We start from the raw sequence: 19,810 nt of genomic DNA, 5'->3' as shown, positions 1-19,810 counted from the left end.
GGTATAACAATTGAGCATAGCTTAGCTGCATTTAATGCACCCATTATGCGCGCTGGAATCAAGAGTCGACCAATGAACACTGCCTTCGGTAACACAACAGCTGGCAATGCAGTGTGACAGTGTGACGATCACCAAAATAGGCTCAACGACATACGGTGCCTCCGAAATGTACTCAAATAATATATGATTTATTACTCTTAAGACGCCATATTGCTTCTAAAAATGACAATAATTGGTTGCCGACATAGGCGCATTCTTTGGCTGCATTTATTGCACACCACTATGCGGCCCTAATCAACAGCTGACCAATGGACACTGCCTTCGATGACTGAACAACGGGCAGTGCAATGCAACAACAAAAATGGCTCACCAAAATCAGGTTCGGCCAATTGCAATGACACGTCACAACTAGATCCAGGAAACTTCTGTAGGATTATATTGGGGGCTAGATATCTCTTTGGGTATTGTGAAGGATGGTGACAAATTCGTGGCTTCGAGGACGCGATTTCTAGCTCTCTCGTTATCCTGCTCCCATAAGGAGAGATTGACTTTGCTATCATCAGCCCCAGCTCGGTATTCAAGATCTCTAAAATCCAAGTTCCTAAATGAGAATTCTGTCTTATCCTATTTTTCGGAGCCACTTTCCATGACGAGGCCACGCTCGGCAATTCCTGAACTGGGTAACCAGCCGCCATCAGTTGACTTCATCGAAAACCGCTTACCAAAATATTCCCAAGCCTTCAATGATCCCAATATTCGTTTTGATGTAGCTTCACAGCAATTTGTCTCTGAATACGTCACTAATGGACCAAATGAAGCTTTTCGTGAAGGGCCTGAACCCAATGCGGTGCAAATTAACGATCATCTACCAGCGGTTTCTCCAGTAGACGACTCTTCTCTTATGGTTTCTGAACCCAGTACTCGTACTGAAGAAATGGAATATTGGGATGAAATATTTCCCGATGCTATAACGAAGTTTCAAAAAACTACCCCTCCCAAGATAAAAAAGGTAGAACTTCAGATCAGAGACGATACAAGCTGGCAAGGCATATCTCTTAAGCTCGAAAAAGCTCGGTCAGATTACTTAAACCAAAGTGGCCAACTCGGACAAGCGTTTCGTTGGGGTGCCGACCATGCAACGAAGGGAAATAATATTGTTAAAATAGCCCAAGGTGTTGCGCCAAGTAACCCCTATTCATCGCCAGTCCTTGGAGCTATTCAATTCATATTGAATGTACAACTGTCTGATGACGTCCGGCCGCGCCGACACCGCTAACAAGTGATATTCTCAGGCTATGCAGACATCGGCCGATGCTCGCACTCAAGTACTCGGTGCCTTCGACAATCTTCCAGAGATTTTCTCCGAAACTGAGTCATTACTGTCATCATTTTTGGAGAGCCAGACTGTGAGGAATGCCGCGATTGACTTGACGGTGGCTGTTCTTTGTGCTGTTGAAAACACAATTGCATTTTTCAGCACCTCGAGAGGTATGGCCAAGAGCATAATATGAAAGAATTTGAGTAGAACAGGACTTCGTTCAATGATTGAGTCATCGTGAGTCATGACTGACAAAGCCAAAGGAAAGAGATTGGCCAAAAGTGTCTTTGAAGGCTCCGAATACATCAAAGACTTGAAAGAATCGTTCAAGTCCATTGAGGAAAAGATTACCACCCTTCGAACAAAAAGCAGCACCGCGAATTATGCGGCCTCTCGGCAACGTAAGTTGAATCACCGAGATGATCATCTATACACTTGACTAACATAATTCTACCTCTGAAAAGATAGGCAACGTATTGAAACGAAGGCTGACTTAATACATAAGGATGTACGACGAACTGAAAAGAAGACTGACTTATTGCATAACGAAATGCTTAGTCTGATGAATGAATATAGCAAAAAGCAGAGTGGTAAGCCCTCTTAAGCCTTGAGTCCCAGAATTTTCTGTATAAATGTGTACAATGCCGCTGACTAACTAATGTTTTCCCAACCTTGGTAAAGAGGCACAAAAAAGAGAGAGACGGATTATGGGTAGGTCATCCAGATAAGGAGACCTACAATTGATAGCCATTGCTAATAATCTCGAAACAGCTCAATTGGCACGAGAGAAAGAAAAGAATGTGCACCTCCATGCTGAGATTGAGATACTACGCTCCAGATCACCAAGTCCGAATGCTCTCATTTTGGTGCAGCAGCAAGACGATATATCTAAGACATACCTCGATGAAAAGGAGCTGCAAAAACTCCTCGATGTTGAAAATACGGACGTCGACCTGAGGTTTATTAACCAGCGAAAGGCTCATCTTCAGGCCGAAGAACTATCACGCGCTGAACAACTAGTCAACGACAGGAAATTCCGCGCTTGGTTCATGTCGCTCCAGTCAGGAAAGCTCCTTATCCTGTGGAATCAAAGCCAGCCAAAAACCCATGCAGGCATCTCCCCTATATCAGCCTTCTGCGCCTCGCTAGAGCCCATGTTCAATTCACACGACCGATTCATCTGTCTTACATGGTTCTGTGGCCTTCATTCCAAACATGGAAACGATGAAGCCCGAGCGATGCTTGCTAGCCTGATCAGTCAATTATGCCAACAACACTGCTTCGATTTCGGGCGAGAGTATGCGGATACCAACAAAAGGCTTATAAGAGAACGTGATCCAAGAGAGCTGTTCACACTCCTCTACCGGCTTATAAGCTCATTACCGAGGAACATCACCCTCGTGATACTAGTTGATGAAGCATACATCTACGAGCGCGATGGATTCCAGGACGAGCTTAGCATATTTAATGAGCTATTGGAACTGGTAAATGAAGCAGCGACTCAAAGTGTCATAAAACTGCTCTTTACAAGCACTCGAAAGGTTACTTTCTTGAACGAAGCGTTCAAGCAGGGAGGGCTAACCCTACATGTTGAGAACGCAGCACATCAGAGAGGGGGGCCATCTAAAAGACGCATGAGGCGACAGATGAGACCAGCTTTTGATGAAAAGGGACTTGGGGAGAATAATGAGGAAGGCGAATAAGATCATTACGAGGAAAATGAGTTTTAAGGCATTCCGCCAACTACATATACCCCCATCTCTCCAGATAATAATGGAAAAAAAAAAAAAATCACGGCTAGTTTTATTGTATTTTCGCAGCGTAATGTCTCCCAATCCAAATTGTGTTTGCGTGCTATTAATACACGGAGCTTCTACGCCAAATGTCATCAAGGCAACACATTCAAGGTTAACAATTACCGGATTAGTGCAGCCAAGCCGTCGGCCCGTCTCGCCCCATCGAAAAGGGCTGGAATCAAACAGACCCCCGCAAAGTGTGTCAGTCTTTCTTTATACGAGGTTGCATTGATGGACTGCTCAGCTGGGTGTGGCTGTGGCTGCGGCGCGTGCTGGGTTTTATGCTATCCGCACCCAATTGCCAAGTATAGTACAAGAGTGACGGCTGTCGGGGTATTGGAAAGGGCTGCTAGGAGTCTACAATTTAATACATGAAATGTGTCTGTGTCGCGAGCAAATCTCCGAGGCGGCATCTATCAAGTCGTACGAGGGTGGCGTTGTTCATATTCGAGAGTACATGTAAGTATGAGGACGCGAGACACCGACGACCCGAATACGCGGGTGAGGCGACCAGAGTACGGGCGGAGAAAGAGAGAGAGAGAATCATACTCAAGAAAAGATGCTCACTTACTGTGTCTCAGAACAGATACTGTTAGTCAAATGTGCGACAGTCTGGGCATGTGCCCTATGATTGTCGGTACGAATTTGTATCAAGTCTTAGGGGTCCTCTCCCGATGCTACGGAATCGGGGTACAGAGACAAAGTGGCAGGTACCTATTCATATACATGTCTTTGCGATAGTACATTATTCATGTACAGTACTCGTATAGCATGGTCTATGAGACAACTTTGAAATCCACAGTTGATGCTCTTTCCCATAGCCTAGCACGGAAATCAATTGACTTTAGCCCAAGACCGGGAAAGTACAAGCAAAACGTAAACACAGAGCCGAGTAATACACCACACCAATTCACTTCCATCACATTCTCTTCTCCCCTCAGGCCAGCCACTAGTTTTTTCCCATTCGACAACTGACATAATACGAGTACATCCATGACAACGCTACAATACCGGAACGCGTTACACCATCTGCCAGTAGCGGCAACGGCAAGGGGGGCGAACAGACACAGTCATCCACCGCCTCAAACATCAAACAAACGAAAACCCGCCCCGTCTCCACCAGCTGTCAACGTCTATACTCTATTCTCCATCTCACTGAGACACGGCAGAATCCGAAATGACAGAGACGGGCAGCATGGTTATTATTATCCCGGTGTTACCAATAGTATTACTGTTGCTAGCTTAGCCACGGATGCTCAAACTTTGTATAATACTGGTGCCAAAAATCTCACCAAGTACTAACCAACCCATGCAGGGGCATACGTGTATTACTACTACACCTACATCAATAGAAACACAGACAGACCCTCCAAATCCCACCTCGTAAAGGAAAAAAGAAAAAAACCAGTGAAAAATACACCCGAAACACGTCCCCCCCCAACGAGGTTCCAGCCTAGCACGCTTCCGTTCTGGCCTCCACACGAACCATGCAAAAAAGGGCAGCAAATAGCTGCAAAGACTAGCAGCATGTACCTTGCAGGTGGCGCCGTCTCTATTCCCCCCGCCACCGCGCCCACGATCCAATCAGCGACCGTCCTCGCCAGCTGCTTTTCTTTGTTACGCGGCGGGATTTTGGCTCGTTGGGCTGTGGCGGGATTTTGCTTGGATAGAGGTGCCCTTCATGCTAAAGCTCAACTGCATTTGCTCCTTTTAGGCACGTTCCGAGTACGAGAAATGGACAGCACTAACGCATCACATCAGTGGGCTCAATCCAGCTTATAGCACTCATGGGGCAGCTCCAGTCGCCCTCAGCAGCGATTACGGCTGAATATCAGGGCCCTGCATCCGCTAGAGCTAGAACAGGCCGTGCATTCTGGGGGAGCTGCCAGCACTTTCTGCTCGCTTCGCTTCCCCGGTTGCTCCTCCCCCTGCCCCCGACCAAAAAAATCCTACTCTCGCCCGTACTAGCCAGAACTTATGGGTGGACTGATAAAAAGAGGCCTTCCTTCCCACCGACTTCGCTTCACCTCTTTTCCTCCCCTCCCAATTTCACTCGCAGAAGTTTTGATACCTCTCCCTCCTGAGCTCTCCGTCCTTGCTCTTGAAAGACCTCGCTTGCTTTCCTTCACACAGAAAAGAAAACCAGAACAAAACCCTCACCATGAAGGCCTCTGTCATCACCCTCCTCCTCGCCGGCCTGGTTGCCGCCCAAGACTTCACCGGCCAGCCTGACTGCGCTGTAAGTTGAATCTCAAACGAGATGGACACAGGCTCGTCATAAAGCTCTTGTTCGTTCCGGCACTAACACGCACATGTAGATTCCCTGCCTCAAGGACGCCATCCCCAAGGCCGGCTGCGCTCTCACAGACACCGCTTGCGCCTGTAAGGCCGACGTCCAGGCCAAGCTCGCCGGCCTTGTTGCCCCTTGCCTCATCAGCAAGTGCAGCGCCAGCGACCTCGCAAAGGCTCAATCTGCTGCCGCTGAGGCCTGCAAGAAGGACACCAGCGGCTCCTCTTCTGCAGCCTCTTCTCACGCTTCCACCACTGCACCTTCAAGCGAGACTTCTGCCGCTTCTACCACCGACTCCACCACTGAGGCCGGCAAAACCACCACTGGCCCTGCTTCCACTGCTGCCACCGAGACTACTGCTTCAGAGACCTCTGCTCCCGCCTCTAGTGCTCCCACCTCAGCTGGCCACACCATCCCAACCTCTGCCCCCGGCGGCATTTCCAACAGTACCACCTCTGGTGTTCGTTCCGTCGTCACCCGCACCTCTACCGCCTTTGTTGGCGGCGACGAAGGCAGCTCGACCTCTGCTGCTCCTGCGTCCACCACCCTCGCTGGCAACGATGCTTCCGCCCCTGTGGCTGGTGTCCTCGGTGCCGTCCTGGCCGCTTTGATGGCTCTGTAAATGCACGGTTTATCATACTCATCGTTAATGGTTCAAGGTGTTGGGATAGCATGTAATCATGATGTGACGAGTTTATAATATGAAGTGGCGTGGACATTCAAAACGGCCTTTCTTTTTTCTTTTGGGACCATGATTGATTAATCTGGTCAAGGATTTTTTTGGTGTTTTGTTTTTGTAATGCAGATTCTGACTGAGCGCTTTTTAATACCACAATGCAATAATATGAAGGCTGATATATTATGGCATCTCTTTCTTTCACAGCATTAATCGTATCTATTTTGAATATTGAGCTGGTTGGAGACACTGCAGTGTCTTTCTTTCTCGGAGAAGGAATCGCAAAAGCGTCCAATTGGAGACGAGGTGGAATGTAAGTGGAATTGTATTGTCTCTCTCATCCTTTGTTCATCATGTATGATTCTCCGACATCTCAATTGATGTCTTCATCACATCTTTATGCCGTCGCTCTCGGCAAGTCGACGTCTATCACCCAGGGCATCTGTGATGGGCGGTACCTAACACTCATAATCGCGGCGTTGACAAACAGTGTCTCCTCGCCCTGCTTGAGTATATTCTCTCCTTCTGTCAGGTCGACGTAGCAGCCGCGGTCCTTGCTCAGCTCTATGAGGTTCTGATCCTCCCTATCAGCCACCGCATCGTTTGTGGGGATGGCTATAGGGGGTGGCGTGAGTGTGTAAATGAGGCGGGAGTTATCCCAGTCAAGAGCGGTAGCTGGCGAGATGATTGGTTGTGAGCTGTCAATTTGCTGTGGCGAGCCATTCAGACCAGGCACGTCGGTATCGGCCTTCCACCGCATCAGGTGAGCGCCCCATGCTTCGTGGATATGGCCAAAGCAGTGGATCTTGGGCTTTGCGCGGTGTATTGACCGGAAGAGGTTTCCGCAGCCTGCGTTGTTCTTGCTGAATGTGTAATCGAGGACACCTAGGGGAGGGCCGTGGGTCATGGCAATGTCGACGTCGGCCGGAATGTCGAAGCTGTGCTCTCCGGGAGGGTATTGAAACGCCCAATAGCCATACTGAGGCGTATATGGGCTTGCAAAGATGCGCAGGTGTGAGCCGTTGGCAAGATCCAAGGTATACGTGCCCTCGGTGAGATATTTGACCCCGTCCTCCTCAGCTTCCTTGATGATCTGCACCACCTCCTCATAATCGCTCCGGTCACCGATCTGCTCGCAGTAGTACCTCTCGTCAAGTACCAAGTCGTGGTTTCCCGCAATCACTAACTTCAGAGGCGAGCTTAGCTTTCTCAACATGGAGAATGTTTTGCGGATCTCGCTAGGCCGACCGCGCTTTGTCAGGTCGCCGCAGTGAAGCACGACGTCTGCGTCTGGGAGCGGGAATCTGAAGCCCGAGGGAGCGTAGAGCTTGCCTCTGGGAGTGGCGAGTTCATCCTCGGTGTTGACGGGATTGTCCTCTTTGGTTTGTGGGACATTGCTGTGCGTATCAGATATGATGAGGACGCGGGTTTTGATGGTGGCGGAGGAGGGAGAAGAGGGAGCAGACAAGGGAGGAATTGGCATGATGGAGGCGACTCTGTCAATGCTTGTAGTGGTATATGATGCTGGTTTGTCTGAGAATGATGAACTTGTAGGTGTGGGTGATGATGATGTTGGGGTTTTATTGTAGTTTTGATGTTGATGCCTGCTGCTCGGCTTATAAGTGCAGCTGATGTTTTTCCGCGGTAGGCTCCAGGCAGCATGTACGGGCCGGAACCAGCGGCTCAGAAGCATTAGAGCATTAGAGTAGCGGCCCTTTTGCGGAATCAAGGTCGATTCAGGGGGCAGTATATATTCAAATAGAAGAAATACAGCAGGCAACAAGGTGAGAAGGCGAAAATATGGTGAGTTTTATTATCAGCACCTGGTGAAATCACTGGGCGAGGTTGATGTCAGTAGCTCGGTCCAGCATGAGAGCGAGTGTGGGGGAGCTGCGCTTATCCCAGGGGAATTTAGTGGGGCCCTGTGCTTGTTGTTAGAGCCTACGAGGATCGACAACTTTTGGTGCTGCAAGGCAACTTCCTCTCCAAGCACAGCTTGCGATTCAACATCTGGCTCGAGACTCGCTCAAGCACGTATCCGCATCGCCACCAGAACTCCCGAGATACTATTTTGATTTTCAAGGACAACAACAATGGCTTCAGAGGCACCTCAGGACGTCTCCATGAGCTCTCCACCTGCTATTCCAGCCGCCGATCAAGACCAAGAGCCCAAATACGGCGGCTACTCGCGCTTCGAGATCGAGCTCGAGGTACGCCGTAACTTCCATTTCCCACGCATTTCGCAAAAGCTCCGCTAACCTCGACGCCGTAGTTTGTGCAGTCGCTCGCCAATCCCTACTACCTCAACCACCTCGCGTCGCAGAAGCTCCTTACCCAACCTGCCTTCATCGCCTACCTCGACTATCTCCAGTACTGGTCCAAGCCGCCATACCTCAAGTATCTGACGTATCCGGGGCCGACGCTGCGCCACTTGCAGCTTCTGCAGCGCGAGAGATTCAGGCAGGATATCATGAGCCCGGATTTGGTCCAGCGGCTGGTAGAGGACGAGATGAAGGCGTCGGTGCAGTGGCATCGCGAGCCATGAGAGTTTGCATAAGCTACGATTGGGCTTGAGCATGGACAGCAATGAATCTTTTTTCTTTACGGACGATGCATACGGATACAACTACGAACAAGCGAGCACAGCCGAACAAACTGCCGAGATTATCGAAAGAAAACGCTTCTCAATGTCTATTTTTAAGCGAACCCGGCGGCTGAAATATACCACATATACTCCATAAGGATCCCATATCCCATCCTAAACGCCGAAATACCAAAGGGTAAAAAAAAATCCAATCATCATGACGAGCCCAAGGGAGCAGCAATCAGTTCTCGCGCCATCGGTGACCGCACGTCATGCACTTGAAGAAACTCGTCATGGGCTCATCGGCACTTCGAATCTGCACCTGGAAAAACGCCGCCTCCTCGCCGTTGCACCCCTCGTTGGGGCACTGAGCCTTTGACTTTTGCGCATTGTCCCAGGCGCCCGGCCCGCCAAAGACGTCCTCCCTCTCCTTGCGCTCGAAGACGCGGCGCGAGAAGACCGGGTCGGTGATGGCGTGCTCGTACGGGCATGTCCGGCACTCGAGTCGGTTTGTGCGGTTGAGCGTCAGGGAGACGGTCAGGATGTTTGCGCAGTGCGGGCAGACTGGAGGCCGGGTGAAGGGGCTTTTGGTTAGATGTGCGCAACGTCAGACGATATGGAATCATTTTTTAAGCTTACAAAGGAGCATGGTTGCTGTGGTATTTGTACCCGGATCGGGATAGAAGATATGAAAGGATAGATGTGGATTTACAGGCAGGAATAGTAGCAAGTGATGCGATCCGTTGCGCGCTCTGCAGAATAACCAGCAGTCTCCGAGTATGCAGTTGTAGTCTTGGAAGAAAAAAAATGATTGTTTGAAGCTCGGCATCCCAAAAGTCAAAAAGTCGATGAGCCAAACAATTCCGTGGTGGGGTCCGTCCCTCCAAGCCCAAGCGCCGTGTCAGCAAAAAAAAGGGAACAAGCAGAACCAAACACAACAAAAAGACGCCCTATAACAGCTGCTACCACAGCGCTAACCGACCCCGCTAAGCCTCCCCCTTGCCCCCCTAGCTGTCCAAGCCAAACCTGCGAACCCCTCCACCAAAAGCCCAGCGCTGCTTCTTCCCCGGCCTATCACCGCTACTTGCAGCCATTTCCTATCCGTATCGCTATCAAACTGCTTCGCCTCGTCCCAATTTCCTTCTCTTTCTTTATTTTCTCTGCTGTTTCCCAGCGTCGTTCGCCTTCTTCCCGCGCGCATCCGAGCCTGTCCAGCCCCCGTCGAACTGGTCTGTTATTCACCTGCACTTTTAGAAGAACAAAAAGTCTCATAAACGACCCATCATGAGTGGCGAGGAGCACGAGGTGCGTCACATCATCCCCCCAAATTTACCACGCATAAACAACATGCCCAGGCGAAAAACACAAAACAAGCATATACATACACACAACACGCATATATAGCGAAACCCAGCAAGCAAGAAAAGACGCAAGACCTCTATGCTAATACCTTCTCACAGGGCGCCTCCATCGAGGAGCAGCTCATCGAAGCCTGCCGGCGCGACAACGTCGAGCTCTTGACCGAACTCCTCGAAGACAAGTCCGATCCCGAAATCTCCAAGCTGCTCAACGAAACCACAACCGTCATGGGCAACCACCTCTACCACGAGGCTGCCTCCCGCGGTAACTGTATGCCTAACCGTCCCTCCCCCCCTCTCCCGGTTTCCCCGTCTCATCATGCTGCCATGGCCCCCCAATCCCCTTTCTCGTCCTTCCACGATATATCCAAGATCAAAACTAAAAAACACACCCCTCTCCCTCCAGACGACATCATCGACCACCTCCTCGACCAGCCCGACTTCGAATGCGACCCCATCAACCGTCTCGAGGGCGACACTCCCCTGCACTCCGCCGTCCGCTGGCTCAACGCCGAACCCGCCGCCCAGCGCCCCTTCGGCCACCACCTCATCGACATGATGCTCGAGGCCGGCTCCAACCCGCGCATCAAGAACAAGGGAGGTCTCACCGCCTTCCAGCTCGTCGACCCCCGCAACCAGGAGCTCCGCGACCTCATCCAGCGCCACGAGTACGCCAACCAGAACGCCGGCGACTTCGTCAACGTCAGCACGCCCCCCAGCGCGCCCCCGCCTGGCAGGCCCGTCGACCCCGCGGATCTCGCGGCCAATGGCGCCCCGGAGAGCGACGATGACGACGACGCCGAGTTCAGCGGTAGCGACGAGGAGGAGAGGGCCGAGTGGGAGCGCAGGAGAAAGAGCAAGGGCAAGCGGTAGGTGCTGCGAAAGAGAGAAAGAAACCCTTGTTAAAGCCAACCCTGAGCTATAAAAGAAATAGCACGCACAATGGCAGGCCCATGGTCAAGAAAGGAGATGGCAGAGATATACTAGCCGAGCAACTTGATTGATTCGAGGCAGGCGTTGGAGGCTTTATCGTATAATTTACTTCAAAGGAGGAAGAATCCATGTTGGAATACATGTTGCCACAGAGACGAGATGAAGCACGTCGGAGTGACTAGACTCGCACTCTTATACACGCCATCATAACAAGAAAAGAAAAGAGAAAAAAATAAATCAAATACTTCAAGATAGACATTTCAAGTATGCTTGTTCATGTGTCACGACTTGGATAGAGGGGGGATTAAAGTGATTAGTATCTATAACTTCTAGGTATTATAGGGGGAGAAAAGCTCGTCTGCGGGATGAAAGGAATATGCAAAAGCGTCTCGCCTCAGCCAATCTTGTCGCCATCGCTGTTCAGGCACTCTTAGAAAGTTGCCCAGGTGCAAGCAACAACGACACAGACCATTACCATGACTGTCCATGGTCTCACAACGCCTGCAGACCCACGCTCTTCCATGATATAGGTTGCATTTCGGAGCCTTTTGAGAGAGTGTGACGACAATTTACCACCACTTGCCAACTCAAACATTTCCGAACCCAGCTTGCGGAGAATATCAGTCGACCGGCCTTCAGGACACATGACGACTTCCCAGCCGCCACCCTTGGGAATGATAAAGGTTGACTGCTGATCATCAAAGGCGAAGCTATAGGCGTCCGGGCATACGGCCTTGACTGACTTGCTATACTGCGATGGCTTGCAGATGTTGGGGTCGTGATACTTGCCGATACAGCAGTCCTTGTCTGTTCCGGTGGCCGCGCAGGCGCTGTTGCATGGAGCAAAGGCAGGCCGTTGAACGTTGTCGTCAGGATAGGGGTATATGCCATTTCCAGGATGGGTGGGAGGAAAGGCAAGATTCAGCCACGGACACCATGCACTGACGCTCTCATTTGTCTCCTCCGACTCCAAGGGGATCGGATAGGTGACGTTGGAGTAAAAGGTGCCGTTACCTGTGGGCGAGTACACCCAGCCCGTGGTAGCAATGCAAGCGCAGTTTGTGAGGTTCGGTGGAATAAAGGTGGTGTTCTTGGCAGGGATATAATTTATTCCCATGGGTATGTTGTAGCCATCGACGAGAGAAATGTCGTAAAACGTTTGCAAATTGTCAACTCCACCGGCCAGGTTAAACTCTGCCAGTGTTGCAGGAGTAGCTCCCTACATGTATAGTTCGTTAAGACTCGTTTTCATGATTCTTAGCAACTCCAATGCGTCAGGGTGTGTCACATACGCTGAATTCACAGTCCATCTTTGCGAAGCAGTCTCCTGTCTTGCAGGCGCACGACTCTCCGTTGACAGTACAGTTTGTCCGGCCCCATACTCGACCTTGCCAATCAGGACCTACCTATAGGTTCCTGGTTTTGTTGGCTGCCAATTCGAATCCTCCAATTCCAGGCCCTGTTCCAGACTGCGTAGCAACGCCAGGCCATATTGTCGAATCACATTTGTTGGTCACTACTAGGGGGACCTTCTCATCCAGCTCACTAGGGGGGCCTCTCTTTTTCGCGTTTTGTGGTTTCTCCAAGGCACTGCTGAAGAAGGCCGCTTGCCAGTTGTGGTTCATAGATGAATCTTTTGCTGCTTGAGTATCCGGAAGTAGCAACAGGGTATTTACCAATGCCAGGATCACTTTTCTGATCCTTGAATGTTTATAATTAGTACTTCGTCTCCAGCGACTTGAGGTATGCGGCATGGCTTTCCGTATGATGTGAATTCGAGTTCGAATACCCGTGCTGCCTAGATTCCGTGAAGCAAGCTACAGCCGTATATCTAGGGAAATGTAGAATCAAGATATGAGGAAACCCAAGCCTGATGATCCGCTTGTGAAGACTCGACGATCGACCAGAAGGGCCGATGGGGCAGGAGTTGACAAAGCTGGAATCTTGTTCCGGATCAGTCGATTTGCCGGCTCTAGGAGAATCGGGACAGACGCGCCTTCGTAGATGAACAGGGAGAACACTGCAACCTATAGTGTTGCTGATGCCAGAAATAAGGGCCAAGGGACAGCTGAAAGAGGAAGCAGACTGAAGCGGAGAATGCGCTGATGATCGACAGCGCGGATCTCAGGGTTCCTGGAGGTGCATGAGATGTTCAACAGAGCCGAAAATCAACGCGCGGTGATTGGATACTGCGGCGTCTGATGATATCTCTCAAAACCAATAAGAGGGAAAAGAATATAATAGAAGAAAAGAAAGCGAATCGAAATCCAGGAACGTAGATGAGGGTTGCAAAATAGATAGATAGCCAAGCAGCTTGGCTACAAAGGAGATATTTTGAAATTGATAGTAATAATAATAATATTGATGGGAAGAAGAAAAGGAGACAGAGTTCAAATATTTGGTCGAATGGACGATGTGTTGATTTCCTCCTTCCGCTCGATTGCAGAGTATCAGAGAGTGTTTAGCGTGTGACTCCGTGAAAGAGCAGGTGCTGTTGCAGACTTTCTTTTTGCGGCACTTGTGCGAAATCCCGCCAGAATTTATCGGATGTACACTACTGGTATCTAATCTCGCAATACAACTTTAATGCTGTAATAGTCTTGGGCATATTATCCATAGGAGTTGATAGTCGAATTGGAGGAAGAAACCACGCAGGAGGATACGGACGCTACAACTCTTTGCAAGACCAAATGGCACAACGCTGTGGACTAACATGTTCCTTGGTCTAGCCGTGCCCGACTATCTATTAATGACTAATGACATTGCCAATCGTAATCTTCTTTCGTTTCATTCATCATCCTCCCCATTCAACAAGCAAGAGTGGTTGTCGAATCATGCTCTGCTCTCAGCTTGTTTATGCTCGAATCCAACAACAATAAAAAATCATCTTGCTAAAATAGCAAACAAAGAGCCCACAGTCCCCCTTGGCTTTTCTCTCAGCGCCCCGCCGGCTATCTAGATAGCGCTGGGCCTTGTATATCTTCCTCGTTTTGGCCGCGTCCCCCGGATAGGTATCATGTGTGTATATATCTTTGACTTCAAGGCGTGATAGCTGTCTTGTCTTCATCAAAGCTCCCAACGTGTAAAGAGGTATGTACTGCTAAAGCTTCCTCATCCTGTCTCTCACTGTTTACCTGAAGCGGGCTCGGCAGCGGCCCATAACTTCGCCTTGGCACACGAGCTCCGCGCTAAACTCTGAGCCGTCCAGAGTCAGGTAAATATCAAAGTACACTCTGTAAAAGGTACCCTGGGGAGTATCCATTCGCTCAAAGTCCTTTTCAAGGTTCTTGCGGGACAGGTCGGATGTGAGAGTAACAACTTCCTTGATGCCTAGAGAATTGTATGCGTTAGTGTTGCTCGTGATCAAAAAAGGGGAAAGTGGTGATAATAATGATAAGAGAGAAACTTACGAGGATCCTTTGTATACTCGGGGCAGACGTCGTCGTCACAGGCATACAAAACGTCTTCGTACATGAGGGTAGCTCCTGGAGCGACTTGTCGGAAGAAGGACACCTTGTAAGGCTCGCCGTTCTTAACCTTCTGGCCCTTGTGCACAAAGATTTGTCTAGTGAACTTGCATCGGTCCTTTCCGTCCAGTGACGGCACTCGGTAGGCCTCGGGGTGGTAGCCCTCCTTGAAAGGCTGCAGGGTCGCCATGAGGTAGTGGCGTCGAGCAATACGGTGAGTAATAACACGCTCCGTAATACCAGCAGTGACTGCGCCCTTGACAATAGCGGCCACCGAGTCCATGGGTCGGACAACCTTGGACTGGAACTGAGGGGGGACATGCAGCTTGATCTGCTGGAACAGGTACTCGGAGGCACCAAATCCACCAACAACCAAGATGTTTTGCAGCGTCCGGTTTTGGGCCTGGATGGCAATGATCTGGTTTCGCACCAGCTCCAAGATTCTGTTGACGACAGGCTCAAAGCACTGCAGAATCTCTTCATTGGTAAAGGTCATGTAACCTTCCTCGATGCCAGCCTCGGGGAACTCAGCCTCGATACCGACATCAACGGCCCACTTCTGACCGTTGTTTCGGAAATCAGCCTTGATTCGGTTCTCAAAGTCCATGATACACTTGGCGTAGACACGGCCGGCTGTCTTGGATCCATCTGGAAGCTTCATCTTTCGGATCTTGGTCCGCAGAATGTTGCTGAAGTTACGGTTCAGAGCGGTGGAGCCACATGAGTCACCAGATCCAGCAGTACATTCGGCGACTGTGAAGGGATTCTCATCTTCGACTTCATACGCAATCAAATCAACAGTACCTCCACCGCAATCAACAATCAGGACGGCATCGTGGACCTTGAGGTTGAGCAGACCCGTCTTGGAACAGAACAGAGCTGCCGCCTCCGGCTCAGAAACGAGAGTCAGGCGGTTGTCGTTTTCGTCGCGGAGGAAGCCGGCCTGAATGGCTGCAGCACGGGTGGCAGCCTTGCCAGCGTCGTTCCAGATGGCCGGCACGGTAAGGTAGTATCGAATGTTGCGCTCTTCTCTGTTGAACACCTCTCCAAGAGTCTTTTGCAGGGATGACCGCATAGCTTGGCGGAGCTTGAAGAGATAGTCGGCAGCGACATCGATTTCGGACTTTCCCGGAGGCAGAGGGGGCAGGTTGATGGGGTCAATGTATGTGTTGCCGCTGAGCATCAGCTGCAACTTGAACCATTCAACCTTTTGCACACCCGGCTTGGGGTAACCAGTGGGAGCCAGAGCATCAGCGATATCCGGACCCCAGCCAACCACCTTTTGGTACTGGTCGTAATAGAGAACAGTGGGAATCTGCTTGCGCGTCAGCTCCAATCCTCTTGTAGAGTCAACAAGGGCGCGGCACTCCTCACCTTTTGCTTGGTGTATGAACCGGCGCCTGGCCATTCTGTGATAATGTCTTCCTTGGCCTCGTTGTTGGTTGCAAAGGCAAAGGCAACACCGGAGAAAGTCGTACCCTATGGATACGTCGTGTTAGCAAACATAGTCTTGCTCTTGTTTTCTGCTTTCGTGGTCTTTTTTTTTTTTCTAGTTTCCTCCTTCCTGCCTCCTGCTTCTCGCTCTGTCGAGCAGCACAGGCTTTTACAGTTTGAGAATCGGGGGCTACTAACAAAATCGATGCCCACGATGAGCTGGGCCTTGCTTCTGCTCGCGCCTTCGACCTCGGCCGCTGGGTTGTTCTGCTGAAACTGCTGCGCGATGGGACCTCCCGCGGGTGGTGGTCCAGGAGGATATCCTGTAGGCTGGCCAAAGCCTGGAGCGCCTGGAGGAGGGCCGCCCTGAGGCATTCCAGGAGGCATCTGGCCCAAGGGATTCATGTTGGGCGGGTAGCCGACGGGAGCGCCTGTGTTGATGGGCGGAGGGCCACCAGTCATCTGCGATGGCGGGGTGCGGTTCTGGCCTGGAGCCATAGGGCTGGTGCGGCCCATGGCACCCTGAGGCGGTTGGGGATAGCTGCCAGCCGTGTAGCTGGGCGGACGGGCGCCCGGGCCTTGGTGGTTCATTGGGCCGGTGGACGAGCCTGGAGGAGGCGGCGTCTGGGGATGCGGCGAGTGCGTCTGCGGGAACTGAGGTTGAAGCTGTTGAGGTATTTGGGCCGGAGGAGGGGTACTGGTGCTGGTGGGGGGGACGCCCTGGACGCTCTGGATGCTGGCGGTGGATTTGCGTTTGCCGAGACCAAGGCTCTTGAAACGAGAGTTCAGAGAACTCATATGGAGAGGGAAGAGAAGGGCAACTCGGGAAGGGGAAATAAGAGGAGGAGTGGAGGGGAGAAGAAGGGCTGATGGGGGACGAAGGCGCAGGGTGCTTTGCCGGGGCGAGAGGATTGGGCTTAGATCGGGTCTGGTAAGATCAGGTCCGTTGCGAAGTGTCTGGCGCCTTTTAGTGTCTGGCGCGCGCAGCAGAGAGTCAGTCCTAAGGAGGACGGGAATCTTTCAGCGGGTAATTTAGCAGGTGGGAAACGGAGCAGCGCGCAGAAGGACTGGAGGGAAGAATGCACGACGCACGCACAACCGGTTTGGTTTGGTTTGGTTTTGATTTAGTTTGATTTGATTTGATTTGATAAGGTACGGAGTAGGTAGGTACAGTCCCCTACCTGTTACCAGGTACCTACCAAGAAGTGGCCAAAGCCAACAACAGCCCAGGACTGCACAGGACAAGGCACAGGACTTGCGCTCTCGCTCGTACGTTGCTTACATGCAAGTACCGCACCCGAATTACTGTACAAGTACTCGTACTGCACATTCCCCCACGCCCACCAGGGCTGGGATAGGGCCAAGCCGACCTGGCAGTCAGCATTTAGCAGCACGGCCAAGGGTGCAGTTTGGCTGTGCAGCGCCGCGAGCAGCAAACCGGCCCTCAGAAAAGATCAATCCGTGCCCTTTGCTGGGCAGGGCTGAGCCGCAGCTCGAGAAAGCCTTGGGGCTGGCGATGTGCCTTGCGCAAGCAGCCCCAGCAAGAACCACACCGTCTGACACTAACACTGGCACTGACACTGACGTTGACATTGACGTTCGATGACAGCACATGGCTTCGATTGACGACGGCCGGCTCCGTAGTTACTACCAAATGCCACTTTGCGATACAACATGCACCCTCGTGTCGAAGCGCAGATTGGGATCACACAGACACCTTCGTACTTCGTATCAAGACGAAATCACCCGCGGCCTTGACGTCAAGGCGCCTCTCCCCCATATATGCACTCCGTATTGCGTAGACATTTGAGCAACTGCGCGCGCTAGCTTTGCTCGATCCGGGGCCCACGAAAGGCTAACAGCACTGACATGATTCCATTCCGTGCCTCCCCGTGCCTCTTTGCTTTGCTATCTTCCTCTCTCTCCCTTTTTTTCCTCTGCTATTTTTCATGCTCCTCTATGCGTGCAAAAAAAAACAATTGCCATTCCTACTCCGTACATGCAGCTCTTCTGGAGCTATGGATGTCTAGCCAGCCGTGTAAGAGCCAGGGTGCCCCATCCAGGGCCTCTCATAGGCCTACCTCGTACCTGTGCAATAGGTGCGGCTGAGAAAGTCGGACAGCGATCAGCAGCAGCAGTAACACGAATATTGGATCGGGCAGCTCTGTGTGCCAATGGCATGGTTCAGTGGCGGGGCTAATGGCGAGCTTGCCATCTGCTAGCGATGCAGTCAAAGATGGGCCAGATCTAGAATGTAAAAGCAATCCAAGGGAGCGAATGCCCTCATTCTCTGTCTGCGTGACAAATCCAATGCTGTTTGTACAGTAATACTTACAGTACGCAAAAAGTCGCCGCTTCGTTTCTTTCTAATCGCTCAGCATATCACAGCGAGTGCGTGCGTGGGCAAAGTGGGCTCTGCCAACCAACTTGTCGCACCTACTCTCGTATGCACTCCCACTGGCATTGCGATTTGTGGAGGCGTTGATCGTGGCGGGGCGAAGCCACTCGCAAATCGACCCAAGCGTCAAGCAAAAATAAAATATTCCGCCCACTCTTGTTTCCAAATGGCCCGAGAGACAAAATACTTGCACATGCCGTATTCCAACATCCAGCCCTCCCTATTAGCTCCCACCATTCACCATCCCGGGAGGGAGGCCTCGGGCTGCTAACCTAGAGGACATAGACCCAATACAGTAGCACCTGCAGCCAAAGTACAAAGTAATGCAACGTGCCACACCCACAGGCAAGAGTCCTCTCTTCTCGTGTCTGTAGGGGCATCGGAGAGAATGTTAGCCCAGGACTTTTGGCTCTTGGCGGGTAGGACTTTGCCTTGGGCAAGGCGGGGTTGTTCGGGCTGCAGAACGGTGGGGCGTCTGATAGTGACAGGAAAGGACAGGACAGGACAGGACAGAAATTGTGTGCAGCGAGCATTGTTAGTGTTAGTAATCGTCTGAAAGTCCACTCTCGCTGATGAGAATGAGGATGAAGCCCATGTGGTAATAGGCGGTATTTATAGACTGGCCTGAAATAGGGAGTCTTTCATTTAGTAATCCGCGTCTACATAGTACTGAACTTCGTTCGTCCCTCGCTCGCTCAATAATATGCCCCAAAGCAATCTGCAATCACGTGTAAGCTTATCCTTCTCCAAGGGGCCGGTGCAGAGCCGCAACGAGTCTCCACCGCCGCCGCTATTGTTTCTGTTTTTGTCCTCACTTGCAGGGAAACAATTTTAGGTGCAAAAACCCTTCGTCCCCACACAATTTTCACCAGCAATGAATGGTACTAATACCGTCTAACTCTCGCATTTGCCCCAACAAATAGCTTGCGACCTTAGCTCAGCTGGGAGAGCGTCAGACTGAAGTCTATAACTTCAATCGCCTGTTATCTGAAGGTCGTGTGTTCGATCCACACAGGTCGCATCTTTTTGCCCATTTGAGCAAAAAACCCACCCATCATTCCATACAGACAGATATTTTCTATTCTTGCGAACTGACTGACCGATGGAGGAAAGTCTTTTTTTTTTTTTTCCCCTCTTCCTATATTGTGTGTGTGCTTCAAACCTTTTTTCTCGCTTCATGTGATAGAATTCTCTCCGTAGGGATGAATATCTATCTCTCAGCCTCTATCCCCCTTCTCTTCTCTTGGTTCACAAATTATTTTTTGCTGGTTGCTATGGAAAGTATAAATGGCCAGCCCAATTATTAAATAAACAGATGAGCTCAAACTTTCGGCTCGGAGACAATCTCTACACGAGTGAGTCCAGTACACCCCATTAGGCTACAGAGTACCTATTCAGCCAATAGACAATATTTGTGAAGGCGTTGTCGTGCGAAACGGTGTCGCTTAAACGAATCATCACTATTCCAGGGTAGGTAGCAAGCAACGAGAAGAAAATAGTAACGAGGTGAATCATGAGTGGCAATTGTATCGCGGGCAGTTAGAGAGAGACAGGTA

General features: G+C 50.8%; 8 protein-coding genes across 8 annotated transcripts; 4 read left to right on the top strand and 4 right to left on the bottom strand.

Moving 5' to 3' along the window:
- Positions 1-1,295: 1,295 nt before the first annotated feature.
- On the top strand, positions 1,296-3,021 carry TRIVIDRAFT_65937 (uncharacterized protein; the record flags this gene model as incomplete). The annotated part of the gene is made up of 4 exons (XM_014095702.1): positions 1,296-1,488; positions 1,582-1,719; positions 1,783-1,908; positions 2,090-3,021. 4 exons carry the CDS (start codon positions 1,296-1,298, stop codon positions 3,019-3,021), a joined length of 1,389 nt encoding a protein of 462 aa, XP_013951177.1.
- Positions 3,022-5,184: 2,163 nt separating this feature from the next.
- Positions 5,185-6,271, top strand: TRIVIDRAFT_82827 (uncharacterized protein; the record flags this gene model as incomplete). Its single annotated transcript, XM_014095701.1, has 2 exons — positions 5,185-5,353; positions 5,433-6,271. 2 exons carry the CDS (start codon positions 5,276-5,278, stop codon positions 6,024-6,026), a joined length of 672 nt encoding a protein of 223 aa, XP_013951176.1.
- A 224-nt stretch (positions 6,272-6,495) lies between these two features.
- TRIVIDRAFT_6465 (uncharacterized protein) lies at positions 6,496-7,539 on the bottom strand (the record flags this gene model as incomplete). Its single annotated transcript, XM_014095624.1, has 2 exons — positions 6,496-6,755; positions 6,810-7,539. Coding segments are annotated over 2 exons (990 nt in total), but the record flags the coding sequence as incomplete, so codon positions are not given.
- Positions 7,540-8,173: 634 nt separating this feature from the next.
- On the top strand, positions 8,174-8,625 carry TRIVIDRAFT_42597 (uncharacterized protein; the record flags this gene model as incomplete). Its single annotated transcript, XM_014095700.1, has 2 exons — positions 8,174-8,290; positions 8,353-8,625. The coding sequence occupies 2 exons, from the start codon at positions 8,174-8,176 to the stop codon at positions 8,623-8,625; spliced, it is 390 nt and encodes a 129-aa protein (XP_013951175.1).
- Positions 8,626-8,746: 121 nt separating this feature from the next.
- Positions 8,747-9,449, bottom strand: TRIVIDRAFT_82826 (uncharacterized protein; the record flags this gene model as incomplete). The annotated part of the gene is made up of 2 exons (XM_014095699.1): positions 8,747-9,228; positions 9,304-9,449. The coding sequence occupies 2 exons, from the start codon at positions 9,311-9,313 to the stop codon at positions 8,906-8,908; spliced, it is 333 nt and encodes a 110-aa protein (XP_013951174.1).
- A 675-nt stretch (positions 9,450-10,124) lies between these two features.
- On the top strand, positions 10,125-10,895 carry TRIVIDRAFT_120882 (uncharacterized protein; the record flags this gene model as incomplete). The annotated part of the gene is made up of 2 exons (XM_014095698.2): positions 10,125-10,293; positions 10,429-10,895. Coding segments are annotated over 2 exons (636 nt in total), but the record flags the coding sequence as incomplete, so codon positions are not given.
- A 490-nt stretch (positions 10,896-11,385) lies between these two features.
- TRIVIDRAFT_65931 (uncharacterized protein) lies at positions 11,386-12,265 on the bottom strand (the record flags this gene model as incomplete). The annotated part of the gene is made up of 2 exons (XM_014095697.1): positions 11,386-12,174; positions 12,248-12,265. The coding sequence occupies 2 exons, from the start codon at positions 12,263-12,265 to the stop codon at positions 11,386-11,388; spliced, it is 807 nt and encodes a 268-aa protein (XP_013951172.1).
- Positions 12,266-14,085: 1,820 nt separating this feature from the next.
- On the bottom strand, positions 14,086-16,447 carry TRIVIDRAFT_41721 (uncharacterized protein; the record flags this gene model as incomplete). The annotated part of the gene is made up of 4 exons (XM_014095696.1): positions 14,086-14,285; positions 14,366-15,737; positions 15,797-15,901; positions 16,055-16,447. 4 exons carry the CDS (start codon positions 16,445-16,447, stop codon positions 14,086-14,088), a joined length of 2,070 nt encoding a protein of 689 aa, XP_013951171.1.
- Positions 16,448-19,810: the final 3,363 nt, after the last annotated feature.

Source organism: Trichoderma virens, assembly GCF_000170995.1.
Source record: "Trichoderma virens Gv29-8 chromosome Unknown TRIVIscaffold_89, whole genome shotgun sequence".
Lineage (NCBI taxonomy): Eukaryota > Fungi > Ascomycota > Sordariomycetes > Hypocreales > Hypocreaceae > Trichoderma > Trichoderma virens.
The sequence above is the reverse complement of the archived record's forward strand: the minus strand, read 5'-3'. Positions and strand labels throughout refer to the sequence as shown.